At 54.5% G+C, this 17,572-nt stretch overlaps 1 protein-coding gene across 1 annotated transcript in view; it reads right to left on the bottom strand.

The window, feature by feature from the left end:
- Positions 1-2,052: 2,052 nt before the first annotated feature.
- The window catches only part of DTX1 (deltex E3 ubiquitin ligase 1), a 35,511-nt gene continuing 19,991 nt past the window's right edge, over positions 2,053-17,572 (bottom strand). The window contains exons 3-9 of the mRNA XM_060119216.1: positions 5,066-5,127; positions 4,580-4,741; positions 4,215-4,276; positions 3,429-3,587; positions 3,174-3,335; positions 2,994-3,083; positions 2,053-2,277 (exon numbers count right to left, since the gene is read on the bottom strand). Coding sequence (XP_059975199.1) covers positions 2,053-2,277; positions 2,994-3,083; positions 3,174-3,335; positions 3,429-3,587; positions 4,215-4,276; positions 4,580-4,741; positions 5,066-5,127 — 922 coding nt within the window. The remainder of the gene's footprint in view (positions 2,278-2,993; positions 3,084-3,173; positions 3,336-3,428; positions 3,588-4,214; positions 4,277-4,579; positions 4,742-5,065; positions 5,128-17,572) is intronic.

Raw genomic sequence — 17,572 nt, 5'->3', positions numbered from 1 at the left:
TTCCATGGGGATAGCGTGGGAGCCAGGGAGGGATTTCTCAGACTGTGGTTCAAAGCCCACCCTCAGGTTGTCTGCTAGAAATGCAGATTCCTGGGACCGCCCCCAGATCTCCTGAATCAGAATCTGAGGGAGCATGAGGGCAGGAATCAGGGTTTGAAACAAGTTCCACAGGTGATGTGGATGCACATGAGATTTGAGGACCATGGGGCTGGGTGATTTTATATATTGAGGTGAGATTTTGCTTGAGAATTAATCACAGGAGGTAAAATGTTTGGGAACACCCAACTGGCAGAATTGGAAGGGCCTCCAAAGACTCATTTCCAGTTTTGTGTGACTAGAGGGTAGGACAGAAACCTAACCCTATCTGGCTGGGGGAGTGGGGTGTGGTGGCGGCGACATGGACCAGATGCAGTGCTATCCTGAGCGTGGCCGGAAGGGGTCGCCTGGAGCCGCGGCGTCCACCACAGCCTCCTAGCATCCTGGGATGTTGCAGAGACTGACAGGAGACTTGCTGCAGATCCCGGGTTACGTCCCTGTCTCTCCCTAGACAGAACCTGGTCCTCCGCCCTGAGGGCAGAGGCTGGGGCTCTGAGGTTCCAGCGAGCCGATCACGGCGTCTCCCGGCTCCTCCATACTTTCCAGGAGGCTCGCAGCTCCCAGCCCAAGTCCTCATTCCTGGTAATTGTACCAGGGAGCAGCTGTGTGCATTGCCGTGCCCGTGCTTGAGAGCAGAGCTTTCACCTGTGCCCTCTTGGGGACTAGGATTGGGAGGGTCTGCCTCTGCCACCATCACACTCCCTGCCTGTCCCAGGACAAGAGAAGTATGGGGACCCTCCATCTCCAGCTGCCCAAGGCTGACGGGGCAATGGTCCTGGGTCATCATTTTGTTGCAAGCTCCCCCATGAGATGGACCGAAAGCTCCCAGAAACAGAGCCACGCACACCCCTTCTTGACAGGAAAAGACCCAGCGGAGGAGGAGAAAGACAATTTATTTCTCCACCCACAGTGGGACTGGTAGATTTTCAAAAGAGCAATCACTGGCGTCCCTTTAAATCTTGGCTGACTTCCGCCGTGGCAGCCAATCAACAGAGGCAGAGCTGGTGCGTTGCCTGGGCAACAGGCCCCTGGTTGGCCGAGACCATCAGCCACCCCACTGCCCACTCCCTAGGAAAGGGAAATGGACTCTTTGCTGTCCGGTCTGCTTTTTAAACCTGCTGGCCTAAGCCAGGCCTCCTCGTCTCACTCCTGAAGCCAGATGCTCCAGCCTTTGGATCTTGACATTGGGAGCGATTTGGTGGAGAGGATGGGGTGGGGAGGAAAGGAAAACAGTGCCTTTATCAGGGACAGACGTAAGGCCTGGGGATGGCAGGGGAGAAGAAGGGGGTCAGGGTCCCAGAAGGATGAAGAGACACAAGCACAAAATAAGATTCTCCTCGTCTGTCTCCCTGGCCCGCCCCTTGGCAAAACTGCTGAATATTCTGGGAGCTTCCACCCTGTGGGCCCACAATTGCCCATTAGTGGGTAGCAGAGATGGGGGGAGGCTGAGGCTCCCAAGTGCCCCCTTTTCTCCCGGACCCTCACCAGGCCCCTAAGTGCTTGACCCGAGTCCTTTTGTTTGCAGACAAGCCTGTACAGATGCGATAGAGACACAGATGGGAATCCACATGGAGTATCATCACAGGGGTCTTTCTGTCTCTTCCCCCCCAGTCTGGGGGTAAGTAGAGGCACGTGGGTGTGCGTGCATGTGTTCAACAGGACACGTGTGTTTGCGTGAGGGGGTGGGGCTCTGTCTTTTTGGTAGGGAGGTTGCTGTGGTTTCCGGTACACCCGTGCGACCTTCTCAGGTAGCTATAGGGTCGAAGCCGGCTGGCCTGCCATCCTCCCATCATCCCAACAGCTACCAGCCAAATCCCGGGAACGCTTCTGGTTCCTCCTGCAGGCTCCTCCCCAGCCCTGAACCTGGGCCGCCAGGACACACCTGGCGGAGGGAGGCATGTGCTGCATGGGCTGGACCAGGGGCAAAGCAGGAGGAAAGGTGGGCAGCCTTGGGCCTCAGGCCTTGGCCACAGCCTCGGACACACCCTGGGCTGTGAGCTCTGCCAGCACGTTGTCTAGGTAGCTAGCGTCCGGGTAGCCGTGGCCCGTGAGGTTGGATCCAAACTCGGTCTTGTGGTGGATCTCGTTCCACACCACGGTGTCCGACTCGCCCGTGGTGTTGGATGTGCCGATGGTGAAGATAAGTCTCCGCTCCCAGGCGGTGATGAGCAGCCTCAGCACCTAGAGGGCGGGGCAGGCGAGGGTCACAGCCAGCCCCACCCACAGCTTGAGTCCCTCCCTGACCACACTGTGGCTCCCCTGCAGGATACCCTGTGGCTGCCCAGCTTGGCCACTTCCTTCCCTAGACCGACTCCCACTCTGAGCTCCCCAGTAAAAGCACTTTCCATGTTATCAGCCTGTTTCTTTGGGGTGAAGGGTCTCAAACTGATGGCCCTCAGCTGTGTTTGGTTTGGACCTCATGCTGTATCAAACAGCCACTTTGTGACTTCGTTGGCAATATTCAAAAACCCGGGGATTTCACATGAAAATCAGAATTTCTGGCTTCTCTTGAAAAACAAAAAGTAAAAGCAGACAGTCTCTAGCATGGCAGTGAAGAACCTAGACTGCTTGGGTTCAAATCCAGGCTCCACTGTTTACTAGCTGTGTGACCTTGGGCAAGTTACTTGCCCTCTCTGAGGCTTCGTTTCTTTATCTCTAAAACGAGGTCAAGATCTTGACTTCTGCAGGCTGGTGAATGAGATGAGGTGTGTGAGGCGACTGGCAGGGCTAGACACACAAACACAGACACACACAGACACACACAGACACACACACACACACTGGGTGGTTATGGTCAGTGCTGGTGCAGGGACTGGGGAGAACGGGGACCACAGGTCCAGCTGATGGTGGCTGGGGGCCCAGCCTGCTCCCACACCCCGCGCCCTCACGGCACCCACCTTCCGGCCCTTCTCGTTGTTGGGCAGATAGCAGTGGCGTGGGAAGCCTCTTGCAGTGAACTTCTTGCCTGGGTTGGGGTGCTCGGGGCCCTGTGGGAGAGGCAGCAGGGGCTTGAACCACAGACAGCGGCCGTGGCGGTGGCCTCGGGAGGGCTCAAAGCCAGGGGCCTGGGGGCTCACCTGGATGCCTGTGGGGATGTCGTAGACGATGCGGATGGTCTGGGTGTCAGCGAAGCCGGGCAGCGAGTGGGGGATGAGGTGAAACTCCATCTTCCCGGGTGGCTGAGTGCCCGTCTTCTCCCCGTAGATGGCCTTGCAGGTGGGGCACTGCAGGCTGCCATCCTGGGGTGGGGGAGAGTGGCCGTGAGGTCCCCAAGTGTCCTGGCCCCGGCCAGCCCCCCTGCCTACCCCCACCCACTGCCCCACCCAGCCTACCTTGTTGCCATTGGAGTACATGGCCACGAGGCACAGCAGGTGGTACATGTGGCCACAGCGGCCCAGGCGGCCCACGAGCTCAGGTCGCACACCCTTGTGCCGAAGCACGCCCTCGTAGCCGGAGGCCGTGACCAGCCGCTCCATGCAGATGGTACAGTCCTGGGGGAGGGAGCACAGACGGGAGACTGAGGACTGGGGAGGGCGGGACACCCCTCCGCAGTCAGCGCTGCTCCTGGGCAGGGGCCAGACCCCCTATCCCCCAAGGGCAAGAGACCGCCCCCTCTCTGGTCCTCATCTATCAAAAGGAGAGGACACCCCCAGGTACTGAATTCAGATACATGCAGAGGAAGAGATGGCTTGCTCACACCCCGCTCCAGACGGATTAAAGGCTTAACTATCAAAAGCAAAACTTAAACACGTTTGGTGGAAAATATGGGTAAAAATAAGCTGCAAACGGGAGGGGCCGCTGCGGTGAGAGGACTGCACGCCGAGGAGAGGAGTGGCCCCCGCTCACTGCGGCTGGAGAGGACCCACGCGCAGCAACGAAGACCCAACGCAGCCAAAAAAAAAAAAAGCTGTGAAAACTAAGATTGATCAATGTGATTCTGTTAAACGCAGCATTTCTGTTCATCAAAAGACGCTGTAAAGAAAGTGAGAAGGCAAACCCACAAACCGGGAGAAGAGACTGTAACACCTAGAACCAAGTGAGGAGGTGAGGGCTGGGCTCTCCCTCTCTGGAGGTGAGGCTGCCTGACCTCCGCACAGGTACCTCCCCTAGGGGCTCACCTCATCAGGTGGGTTCTTCACCTTCTGCATGTACCTTCGAACCACATCCTCAGGGTTCTTACCTGCAAGGACAGAGTGGGGGTGGGCTTGAGGGTACCCAGAGTCTAGTCCTGAGGGCTTGGCTGAGGACAGGGTCACGGGTCAGAGGGGTGGGGTCAGAAGCTGTAAGGGTTGGCAGGAGTCACATGTCAAGGGTTGCTTGAGGTTTGATGTAATCGGAGTTGGTGGCGAATGGGGTCAGGGAACCAGAACTGAGATGGGGTCACAAGTCTTTAGACCAAATTGGAGTTGAAGGGCCAGAGGGGTTACGGTCAAAGGTTAGCGGGGTCAAGTTCAGGGGTCAGGATCGGGCGCGGGAGGCATACTCTTCTTGAGGTGCTTCTTCTTGGTCTTGCGGCACACCCCGGGCACGCCGGGCACGGGCTTGACGTCGCTCTTGCTCACGGGCGGTGGGTGCAGGATGGGCTTGGGGGCCCGCGTCAGGCACACGGGCAGCCCCGCAGCGCAGAGCAGGATCCCCGTCATCCCTGGGGGGCGGCGGCGACAGTCAGGGGGCGGGATGCTCATCCAGGCCCCGCCCGCCCTGCCCTCCCAACATCGCGTGGACCCATGGGGTCTCTCTCCAGACTCCGCCCACCTGGTAAGCCCAGGAATCCTCAGATGGGGGGTGGGGTGCCCGATGGGCCCCGCCCACTTAGCACCCACCCAAGGTTGAAGCCAAGTGGAGTCCCTTCTGCGGGCCCCATGGACCCCAGTGTTATGGCCCAAAGGCAGGGGGTGCGTCCTCTTGGCCACGCCCTCCAAGGGGGCGGAGCCAAGGGGCCGAAGCCAAGGGACCGGACTGGACTCACCTGCCAGGGCCGGGTGGACTGGCCCCGTACCATTCAAGTTCTTCACCGGGAGCGCAGGGACCCTGAGGGGAGAAGAGAAGAGGCTGCAGCACCCCCACACCAGAAGATCAGGGGGCTCTGCTTTGCCTTCTGGCTCTAGCTCAAGGCCACACTCTGACCTGTTTGTGCCTGTCCCAGTTATCTAGAACGACCACCAGGGAACTCCATTCCTACTCCGACATCCTTCTATTATGGGGTGTGGTGTAACCAGGACCTCCGCCCCTGTGACAATGGAATGAACCCCTAGACTTAGTACTGACCCTCCCCTACTCCACAGCTGGCCTCCTCCCTGGTGAGAGCACTTGGCTCCCAACTGCTCCCTTTCATTGGCCACTGTGCCTGAAGCCCAACTATTTGTGATTTAGCCATTCTAGCTGCTCTCAAACTTTGCTATATGGAGCACTGATCCCCACGAAAGGTTCTGGGAAAGGAGGATTTAGGGATCAGTTAGGAAACACTTCACTGTCTCCCACTTGGAAATTCACAACACATATGGGCATATTCAAGGCTCTGATAAGTCCTGCATAAGGATATATGGTTAGCAATGGTAAATCCAGGTTTCCCAAAGACATTTGATGATGAACATTTCCCCCCTCTGGAATATTTACTGATGTCAGTTCCTGTGACTAAGGCACTGTCACCTCTTCAAATGAAGAGGCCCTAGGAAAATGTAGCCTGCTTCCCCTCTTTGCCCCTCCCTCCAAAGAGGACTGGCTTTTGGAATCATCCAGAGCTACTTGCGTATTTCTGCTCCACCGTTAAGCAGCTGGATGGCACGTGACACATCATCACACCTCTCATAAACCTGTTTCCCCATCAGTAAAATGGGGATAATATGGCACCTTCCTTAAGTTTGCTGTGAAGAGTCAGTGAAATTCTACATGTCAAGGACTGAGCACAATTCCTGGTACCTAACAAAGACTCTTATAGCTTTAACCGTCATTACCACCATCATCACCATCGCTGTGTAATCCTGGCTAATTTCACCTCTCTTGCACCTGAACCCAGTAAGTTACGGTGTAACTTCTCTCCATCTTGGATAGGAAACCATGAAAGTATTGCAGTGATAAGCTTGGGAGAGTCACTTAAACTCTGTGATCCTCTGTTTTCTTATCTGTAAAATGGGGATGACAATAATACCTCACCTATAAAGTTGTCGGGAGGGCTGAAGGAGAAATCTTGTTGTGATCTGTACAGTGTGCCCGCCTGAGTCTAGACTTCAGGGCTTAGTTTTGTGGATGAACTGGTATCTTCCTGTTGATGGGCATGGAAGCCTGGATGGGTAACTTTTGATGAAGAGAAGGAGTGTAATAAAAGCCACAGGGCAGCCTGAGGGGCTTGGGGATGTGCCAGGAGGAAGTGCAGGAAGGGATGCGGGCAGTGACAGCTGGGGAAGGAGCTGCTGCAACTCCTTCCCCATTTGCCTGCCTGCTCAGGTCTGAGCCTGGCCAGTGCTACCTGGACACCTGCCCCAGCAGGTACAGTCGGCACCAGGAAGCTGGCTGGAAAGGGTCTTTAAGCAAATGGTACGTTTGGCAGGTTTTCATGCTGCTGCAGTGGGTCCAGAAACACACACACATAACCCTGGGGAACATGGGCTATATATACATGCACAGGTACACTTGGAGAACACGCCAAATGCACAAGGACACACACACACACACACACACACACAGAGACGGAGAACGCTGCTCAAACAGGCACACACTCCTGAAAACATGCCCCCCACGCATGTACACACATGCTCCAGGGAACACACGACAGATACACACACACACAGGCATGCACACACAATCCAGGAAGCCCCCTCCCTGTACATAGATACAGACACAGGCACACATATACTTCGGGAGCGTGCCACACACGCTTGCATGCAAACACACACACACCAGGCAATACACACCATGCACGCATACATACAAAGGTACACAGAGACACACCTCAGGGAACACACCCCATGAACACACACAGGTTCAGACAGATACACACACCTCTGCATGGAGAACACCATACAAACGTACACACACACTCCAGGGAACAGCACACAGAGATGCCACGTGCACACACCGTGAGGACACGGACTGGACAGGAGAAGCCAGCTCGGGCCACAGCTGCCCCTCCCCCAAATGCAGGGTAAAGGCACCTTGGTCCTCACAAGCACCCAACAATCTGCAGCCTGCAAAGGGACCCTGCCACCTGCACGTGGGGACACACAGACACCATGACCCATGCTCCCCAACACTGACAGGTAGACACTCGGCTGGGGGACTTACACTTTACACACACAGTAACACACACACATGCACTGCACACAGCCGTCCACTCTGTGGCCGCCCAGCGGCACGGGCTTACACCTGGTCGGCCAGGGCACTCCTCCCAGACCCCTCTGACTGGGGGTGGCCGCATCTGGAGCAGACATCGGGGTCACCAAACACTCTGGTGACCCAGAGTTGCTGAACACAGCTCCTGAGGGAGGTGCAGCGGAGGGCAGGTACCCCTGGGGGCCCCCAGAGGCTGGACAGCTGAGGTGTGGGAGGGGGGAAAGATGCTGTGCCTCAGTTTCCCTATCTGTAATGGGGATAGAGTCTTGTGAAGGTTCAATGAGTTAAAACACATAAAGTTCATAGTTTGGTGCAGGGGTGAGAGTGGAGGTGTCCTAATTTTCTCCTTTAGCAGCCTGCTGGGGCCCAAGGGACGGGGGCTGAGTGCCCACCTGCCCCTTCCCAGGGCCTGTCATAATCCTCCAGGACCTTCCTTGCAGGGGTATTACCACCCTAATCTCATCCCTCCCCATCCTCTTACAGGAAAGCATGGAGGCACCTCCAGCTTCTCCTCTTCCTGAACTGTCCTTCAAAACACTTCTAGTGTATTATTATTATTATTATTATTATTTTAATTAATTTATTTATTTTTGGGTGTGTTGGGTCTTCGTTTCTGTGCGAGGGCTTTCTCTAGTTGTGGCAAGTGGGGGCCACTCTTCATCGCGGTTCGTGGGCCTCTCACTGTCGCGGCCTCTCTTGTTGTGGAGCACAGGCTCCAGACACGCAGGCTCAGTAGTTGTGGCTCACGGGCCCAATTGCTCTGTGGCACGTGGGATCTTCCCAGACCAGGGCTTGAACCCGTGTCCCCTGCATTGGCAGGCAGACTCTCAACCACTGTGCCACCAGGGAAGCCCTTCTAATGTATTATTATTATGATTAGGCATGCAGGATCTTAGTTCCCCCACCAGGGTTTGAACCCATGCCCCCTGCGGTGGAAATGCATAGTCCTAACCACTGGACCACCAGGGAAGTCCCTAAAACACTTCTAGTGTAGACACACTGTTAAGGCCCTCTACGTATCCAGGTCTTCCCATCCCCTTCCTTCCTTCCTTCCTGTCTAGCTCACGAGAAAACATCCTTCCTTCTCTCCAGGGCTATCTGTAAAATGGTGGAAAGAAAAGTATTTGGCACGAGTACCACCACTTCTTGTCTCCTACCTGTGGCAGACATCACTAATCCATCACAGCACTTTCTCAAGCCAAACAGAATCATCAGCACAGCTCTCCAGGCAGCCTCTACCAATCAGCAAGAACAGTTGGCTACCCCAGGTCTATATAATGCCCAAAGTCTGGTCCAGCTCATGACGCTAGTCTTGCTGAGCCTTTGGCCAGGGAGTTAGGCAGGAGGGACCCCAGAAAGGGAATATTTTAGATCTTAGCAGCCCTTCAATCTCTGGTACGCTTTAAAAACCACGGAGCCGTGGGTTACAAAAGTCAGTCTTGCTCCTGGGAGGAGGGTTGTGAGTGGAGCGTGATGGTGGGGCTGTTTTTTATTTACCCGTCGGCAAGCTGGGGGACAGTCCCCAGGTGGCCCCCAGCCTCTCTCAATCTGCGGGCCCCCTGCGAGAACCCAGGGTAGCTGGGTTCCCACGATGCCAGAGCGTGGGAGCCACCCAGGCCCCTTTTTGATGTGGGATGCGCTGTTTCCTCCGAGTCAGTGAGAACATCCTCCTGCCCTGGACAGGAGACTGCTGCCCACAGGCCTCCCGGAAGCGGGGTCGGCCTTCACTCTCTGCTCCGCCCTCGTGGGGCCCTGCCTGGCAAAGGGTCAGAGGAATCCTTCAGGCCTTGAAATCTGCTCTAACCAGAAGCCAGCCCTGGCTGCCCCAGGGCAGGGATGGGTCCCGCTGCCTTGCCCACCCCTGCATCAGATCCTGTTCCTCCGCTGCCCTCAATCCCCTGTGGCTCTTACCTTGCTTAGAGTAAAATCCAACCTCTTTACCATACGCAGTATAGCCAGTACCTACCCCTTGAACTCTGTTTCTCCTATGCTCACCCCTCACCCACTCCACCCCAGCCTCCCTGGTCTCCCTGCCATTCTGCAAACATACCAGGCATCTCCTCACCCCAGGGCCTTTGCACTTGCTGATTCCTCTCCCAGAATGCTCTTCCCCAGATTATCCTCATGCTCTGCGCCCTCACTTCACACAGGTTTCTGCTCAAATGTCACCCTATCAGGGATCTTCCCTTCCACTTTGTTCTAGAGAAGCTCTCTGCCTTTGCCCTTACTTTACTTACTGTTTTTTGTCATTGCATTAATCACAGCCTGATATTAGAAAGTCTTCAGCATGACCAGGCCCTCCCTGCCTCTGTGACCTCATCTCCTACCCCCGCCATCTCTCTACTCCACACACCTCTGCTCTAAAATGCTGAGCCCTTTCAAGGCCTTTGCACTTGCTGTGCCTGCCGCCTGAAGGCTTTTCCCGCAGATGCTGAGTGGCTCCCTTAGGTCTGCTTCAGCGCTGCCTCGGTAGAGAGACCTTCCTCACCACCCGCCATCACCGCGAGTACATGGCACATAGTAGATTGTCAAGAAACACTTGTTGCATGAAGGAAGGAAGGAAGACTGGATTTTGCGGGGATGTTCCAAGCCGATGACTCACGCTCACGTGCTCGGGCACAGTCTCCCCGTGCATTTTTTGCACACGTTGGAAGTGAGCCTTGAAGCAGCTGCCCCAGAGAAGCCCCTCTGTAGCCTTTAGGTCCTCGGACACTCTGTGCCAACTTTCATTCTAAAGTGAGCACACTAAGTGGGCATCCGTGGGAACAGCACGAGCAAAGCTTCTCTAAGAAGTTCCCAGAAATGCTCCCCATCCAACTCAAGGCAGAGATTCCATGGTAAGGTTTGGGGGAACCCAGACATTTCCTGGAAACTGTCTCAGTGAACATGCCACACAGAGATGGGCCAGGGGTCAATAATTCCAAGAGCTCGCTATGTCCCAGACTCTGTTGTAGACCTTCCCTCCCTCATCTAATTGTCCCAATAAGTCTGTGGTATCCCATTCTACAGAGGGGGAAACTGAGGCCCAGAGAGATGAAGTAACTTGCCAGTAAGTGGTAGAACCCAAGTGTGAGCCCAGGATGTCAGACTCCAGAGTCTGTTTTCTCAGCCATGTGACACGAAACCAAGTTCTCTCACCCTGGCTCAGAGACTGAGGCAGGAGGCTGTTATCTGAGGAAAAAATCTCCCCAGGACGAGTCTGGGAAAGAGGGTTAGGGTGTTTGGCTTCCCTCTCTTTCCTTTGCCACAGAAGAGCAAACAGAGATGCCTCGTACCTGCCCTGGCTGGGAGGCAATGTTCAAAGGCAGGATGAGATAACTTGGGGAGATTTTCCTAGTTGCTGTTCCTCACACTGTTCCCTGCCCTTTCCTGTCCGCGTACCTTTGTCACACTGTTTTCCCTGCCTGTCCATACTGTCTATTCCCAATTCACATCTTCCCTTTGAAGACAGATTCAATGGTTACTGTCTTCATGAGGCTTTTTCTGATGGACCTCAAGCAAATACATAACCACGCCTTCTCTGAATTCCCAGGGGACTGTGTTTATCTTTTGTTTTTTTGAGGACACATTTCCTGTCTTGCTTCCTAGTTGTGGGGTTCCACTCTTATCTCTTCCACCAGACTGTGAGCTTCTGACCCAGTCCTGTGACCCCAGGATTGAGGATGAAACTCGGTGCAAATGGGTACTCAGTAAGCACTGAATGGAGGAGTTGAGCCAATTAAGGAATCGGTCTACTAGTTCTCTGGTCTCTTCAGAGGGGTGCCTGGTGTCCTTAGAAACAGTAGTTCTTAAAAATAGAACTACCATATGACCCAGCAATCCCACTACTGGGCGTATATCCAGAGAAAACCATAATTCAAAAAACCAAGAGAAGCCACTGCAATGAGAAGCCCACGCACTGCAACGAAGAGTAGCCCCCGCTCGCCACAACTAGAGAAAGCCCGCACGCAGCAACGAAGACCCAATGCAGCCAAAAATAAATAAATAAATTTATTTAAAAAAAAAACACATGCACCCCAATGTTCATAGCAGCACTACTTACAATAGCCAGGACATGGAAGCAACCTAAACGTCCATCCACAGAGGAATGGATAAAGAAGATGTGGTACATATATACAATGGAATATTACTCAGCCATAAAAAGGAATGAAATTGGGTAATTTGTAGAGATGTGGATGGACCTAGAAAGCGTCATACAGAGTGAAGTAAGCCAGAAAGAGAAAAGCAAATATCGTATAATAATGCATAAATGTGGAATCTAGAAAAATGGTATAGATGATCTTATTTGCAAAGCAGAAATAGAGACTCAGATGTAGAGAACAAATGTATGGATACCAAGGGGGAAAGGGGTGGGGTGGGAGGAATTGGGAGACTGGGATTGACACATATACATTATTGATACTACTTATAAAATAGACAACTGATGGGAACATACTGTATAGAACTACCTAATGCACTGTGGTAACATAAATGGGAGGGAAGTCCAAAAGCGAGGGGATATCTGTATGTGTATGGCTGATTTATTTTGTTGTGCAGTGGAGGCTAACACAACATTGTAAAGCAACCATACTCCAATAAAAATTAATTAAAAAAAAGAAAAAAGGAAAAGAAAAAGAAACAGTAGTTCTAACACCAAATGTGCCCCCAGAGACAAGGCTGGAGCAGGGATGGCAAATACATGACATGGGTACCATTACTGCCTATCTAGCACCCATGGTAGGCATCACCAATCAATCCTAGCACTCCTTTCCACTAAGCTAAAATGCAACTTCAGAATCCTTGTCAAGAGTGCTCCAGGAAGTCATTTCCATTCAAGCAGAGCCAGCACATGAACTGAAATCTGTTTGTCATTTATCTTGCAAATGATCGGAATGAGGCCCAGAGAGGGGAAGTGGCTTCACGATGGTCAACCAGCTGGTTAGTGGTCCTGGAGTTTCTGAGTCAGAGGCCAGAGCTGAGCCCACCAGGCGGATCTGGGGGGTCACCTGGAGTTGAGCCAGCCTTCTGAGCCCTCTGTGCCCTAGAGGTGGGCCAAAGCCTTTGACCTGGACCCTGGAGCTGGCTCAGGTTTGGGAGGCCTGCACTGAGGGCTTCATGAGTGGATACATTTGCCTGCTCTGGCCACTCCTCTCTGTCCCAAGCAACAAGGGGGCTCAGGACCCCAGAACCGCAGGAAGTCGCAACCTAGGCTGGCCTCCCCGTCCTCTCCCTCTCCTCCATGCCCCTGGCAGGCCCCAGGCATGTCACATTCTCTGATGGTGGTTTCAGGTCCTCTGATTGGCCTCAGATGCTCTCCAGACACCTGGCACTTACCCCATGGCCCCTTGGGGAGCCTCTGGAGGCTCAGGCCTCAGTCATTTGGGTCCAAGTGGGTGAGGACGGGGCAGAAGTGAGAGTGCCATGTCATGGGGAGAAGGAAGTTGAATAGCGCATGGGCCCCCCCACCCCGTTCCTTGGGCCTGCTCCTGTCACCTGCCCCCATTCAGTGCCCACTCGTCCTGTACCTGAACCCCTGACCCCCGCAGTCCGGGGTCAGCCAGGTCTGCACCCCCAACCCCTCTGCAGAGTCTGAGGGCTGAGAACATCACGGCAAGCTCCTGGGAGACAGGGTGCCCCATGGGTCCAGCAAAAGCCACAAACCATCAACGGCTGCCGCGGCCTGGCTCGCTTCCCCTTTCCTCGCTCCAGCCATCCCACCCCCACCACCTGCCTGAACAAGCTGCTGAGCGTCTATGGGCCTCAGTTTCCCCTCTGTCAAACGGGACCTCTCACCCCTGACCCCGTCCACTCCTAGGGGTTCAACAGTACTAAAGTCCCCTTAGAGCGATATTTTGAGGGGTGGCTGTCATTTAGGGCCCAGGTTTATCCAGAGGCCTGGGGGGCTCCATGTCACCCTCCCCCACCCTCCTGGTCTCCCTGCTCCTCGGCGCGGGGTGGAGCCCAGGCAAGGGAAGGGAGGGGAGGGGAGGGCTGTCGGCTGGTTCCCACGGCCGGCCGGCCCCGGGCAGACGCGTAGACAGGAGTGTGTGGTTTGGCCTCCCAGGGAGCAGGGCAGGAAGTGCTTCAGGTCTGGGGGGCGGGGGGATGGGGCAGTTTGGTTTGACCTTGCGGTGAGGCGCTGGGGGACCCCAGCGAGAGGAGAGGCAGGGTGACAGCCAAGGTACTCCAGCCAGGACAGGAAAGGGGGGGGGGGTGGGCAGGCCAGGGGCCCCCTGAGGACACGGTGAGGGCGAGACTTTTCATGTTGTGCCTTTCGGGACTTTGTTACTTTTGAAGCATTTAAAAGTAATACCCAGGAAAGAGCCGGAGAAACAAAATGTGGATTCTTTAGAACATAAATGTAAAATCACTGCAGGAAATAAAAAGAAGGAGGAAGACACCCAAACACACCCACCACATCAAAGCCCACTTCCCCACCTATTCTCCATATCCAGATTGAACCTGTGACAACAGAGTCCTATCAGTCTGGCTCCAGCTCCCAACCCCACTGGCTACCATCCCATGCAGAGTAAAAGCTGAAGTCCTCAGCACAGCCTTCGGGGCCCTGCAGGACTGGCCCCATTTCATCTTTGACCTCTTCTCCCACCCCGCATCCCCTCTCCAGCCACACTGTAGCCTCTCCAGCCACACTGGCCTCCTCGAACATACCAGGCCTGCTCCTGCCTCAGGGCCTTTGCACAAGCTGTTCCCTCTGTCTGCAATGCTTTCCCCCCAGTTCTCTGTGTGGCTTGCTTCTCAACCTCCTTCAATCCTTTCTCAAATGTTATATTCTCATTGAGGCCTTTTCTGACCTCTTTGTTTACAATTACATCCCTCCCACCACCCCCTACACCCCTTCCTTTCTTTATTTTACCTCTGTAATCATTACTACTCTCTACCATATTCTAGAATTTATTTATTTTGTTTATTGTTTGTCTCTCACTAGAATGTGAGCTCCAGGAGGGCAGGGATTGTCTGTTTTGCTCATGGTTGTATCTCCAGGGCTCCAAGCAGTGGCACTGATTAGGTTGGCAACATTGCAGTCTGATAGGGATGTATGGGCAGGGGCAGGGGTAAGCCCCCTCTCCCACTGCTAGGGGCAGATTTGAAAATGCAGGCACTCTGATATCTGCCTCCATGTTGGTCTTTGTTGCCAGCCCCACTTCATAGGTGCAAAAACAGGACCAGAGAGGGCAATGAGCTCCACTGGGGTCACACAGTGAGAGGAGACACAGAAGCTGGGCCCACACTCAATCTCTATGGGTCCATCTACTCCCTGGACTCCACAACACCTTGTGGAATCAGGGCCAGGTCTCTGGGACCCTGGCTGGAAACTTGGAGTGGGCAGACAGGGGGGTGGGGTACCCCAGTACCGTGGCCGACTGGGGTTTTTGAATCAGAGTCCTAATCGCGTGACCTTGATCAAGTGCCAGCCTTTCAGAGCCTCCGTTTCCTCATCTGAAAAATGGGGATGATAGGACCTGCCACCTTGGGTTTCTGTGTGCATCAAGAGAGGCGATGCATGTCAAAGCCGTGAGATGGAGCCTGGGACATACTGAGCGCTCAGTAAATGGAAACAGGCCTACAGCTGTCCCCCTCCCTCTCCCTTCCACCACGTGGGCTGGAAACTCTGAGTCTGTCCCGCAGCTGTGTTCCAAAGTGCTGGATGCTGCCCTCTCAGGTGACAGGGCGGATCTTTCCCACCCCTCTGTGTCTGTCCCCCAGGCCCCGGCTGCCAGCTGGCTTCCCGCCCCATCACAGGGGGAGTGGAAAAAAACCCTGGCCAGGGGGACACTCTGGCCCACTGGCTGTGTGGCCTGGGGGCAAGTCAGTGCCCCACTCTGGACCTCTGTCCTGAGATGAGGATGGGGGGTGAGAAGAATGACAAAGAATGATGTCAGAGTTCACCCCTCCCTTGCACACGGATCACGTGCGGTGATTTGAAATGCATTTGCACGCGCATCAGCTCTGCTGAGCCAGCACGTGTGGATTGGGGCGATTTTAGCTCCGTTTGGCAGATGGGGAAACTGAGGCCAGGGAGGGGAAGCCATGCACCTCTCTCGGCAGGAGAGAGGGAGGGTGGAGAGAAGGGAGCAGGGGAGGGAGAGAGCTGATGAGAGGGAAAGAAAGAGGCAGGAGAGAAGGAACAAGAGACAGACAGACAGACAGAGACGGGGGGGGGGGGGCTGGAGACACAGTCACAGGGAGAAAGAGAGAGACTGAAAGGGAGGCTGAGACTCAGAAAGCTGTAACAGGAAAGTCACAGACACACTGCTGTGGCTTGAATTGTGTTCACCCCAGAACTCACGTGTTGAAGTCCTAACGCCCCCCAAACCCCCAGACACTTTGGAGACAGGATCTCTGAAGAGGTGATCAAGTTATGAACAAGGTCATTAGGCTGGGCCCTAATCAATATGGCTGGTGTCCTTATAAAGAGGAAATTTGGACACAGAGGTACAGAGGGTAGATGATATGAAGACACAGGGAGAAGGTCCCCATCTGTAAGCCGAAGGAGAGAGGCCTCACAAGAAACCCACCCTAATGACACCTTGATCTCAGACCTCCAGCCCCCAGAGTGTGAGACAATACATTTCTGTTGTTTGGGCCCCCCAGTCTGTGGCACTTTGTTATAGCAGCCCAGGCACAATGACAGACATAAACACAGAGGCAGAGAGACCGTGAGAAGGGCCATGAGGGGCTCTATGGGGTTTGGGGATCAGGGTGGAGGTGGGGGGCCTGGCTGCCTAGCTCCTCACAGACCCCATCCCTTTCCCATCATAGGCTGCGCCAGGGCCTCAGTTGCCTTGGCAACGGGAAGCTTCAGTCTGGAGGAACCAGGGTCTGCCATCCCCATGCCTCCTTCCTCCCACTCCCCTCACTCAGCAGGAGACTCCACGTGTCCTGTGCCTACCACCCCCAACTCTGAACCAGGGGTATTTTTAGCTGGAGTTCCTTGGAGATGAGGGTTGGGGGGCCTCCACCCAGGCTTGTCTGGCTGCGGGGTGTCTGTTAGAGGGGCAGGGGTGAGACTGGGCAGGGTCTTCATGGCCAGGGAGGGACGAGGGAGCCCCATCAGTCCCCCATGTCCCCTTTCCAGGCCAATGTCTGGTTTCAGAGAGGGTCAGAAAGAGCTCCCAGGAAGAGGAGGGGGAGCGATACAGACTGGGTAGGGGGCACATGGCTGGGGAGAGCAGGGTGCTGGCAGGTCACAGGAGGACACGTTTAATGATCAGCACCCCCACGGAGAAATCTGTCTTCTCTCCAGAGCCCTCCTGAGCTCAAGCACACTCTATAGCTCCCTACTGCTGGCAGCACCAAGCCCAGGCCCCACCTCAGGCCCTGCAATCTGGCTCTGTACTCCCAACACGGAAAAAATCTCAGCCCCTGCCGTTCCATCTCCATCCCTGCATAGTCTCCAGAACCTGCTGGATTCATTCTCACCCCCACCCCTTTGCACTTGCACTGCCCCTGCCTGGGATGCCCTTTTCGGTTCTCTCTGGCACCTCACACTCCAGGCCTCCCCACACCTCTAGCCCTTCTCTAAACATGCCGTGTCCTTTAAGCCCCATTGAAGTTGTGCATGCTGTTCCCTCTGTCTGGAACAGCCTTTCTCCAGGCCCGGCTACCTACCTCCTCGGTGGGGTCTGCCTTGACTATCCCGTTCCCTCTCAACCACACCACCCCAGCCCACCACCTTCCCCAGCACTTCCCTCTCTCTCCAGCAATTGTGTTCATTTACTCGTTTGCTGGCTGTATGTCTGGCAGTTTGGACCCTGTTTGTCTTGTTGGCCTCTGTAAACATGCACCCACAGTACACATTTGGAGAACCGATACTGAGCAATTAAAACTGAGCAATTCCCAGCTTGCCCTAAAACACTGGCTTTCGAAAGTTTCATCAGTGACTAAGAAATTCATTTCACCTGGCGACCCATTAAACACATGTAGAAATCATGCAAAAGGTTCATGGAACAATTCTTACTGTTACTATGTATGACATATGCCAATATTTTCTTTTCTATTCTATTCTATTCCATTCCATTCCATTCCCAGAACATTCTGGTTACAACCTGCTGATTTCATAATCCACTAGTGGGTTTCAACAATACAGCCCCGGAGAGAAGGTTCTTGAATTCTTGCTGCAAAGGCCCCTGGGACTTTCCCACTTCTG

This window comes from Mesoplodon densirostris, chromosome 15, assembly GCF_025265405.1.
Source record: "Mesoplodon densirostris isolate mMesDen1 chromosome 15, mMesDen1 primary haplotype, whole genome shotgun sequence".
NCBI lineage: Eukaryota > Metazoa > Chordata > Mammalia > Artiodactyla > Ziphiidae > Mesoplodon > Mesoplodon densirostris.
This window is presented reverse-complemented; position numbering and strand designations above follow the sequence as displayed.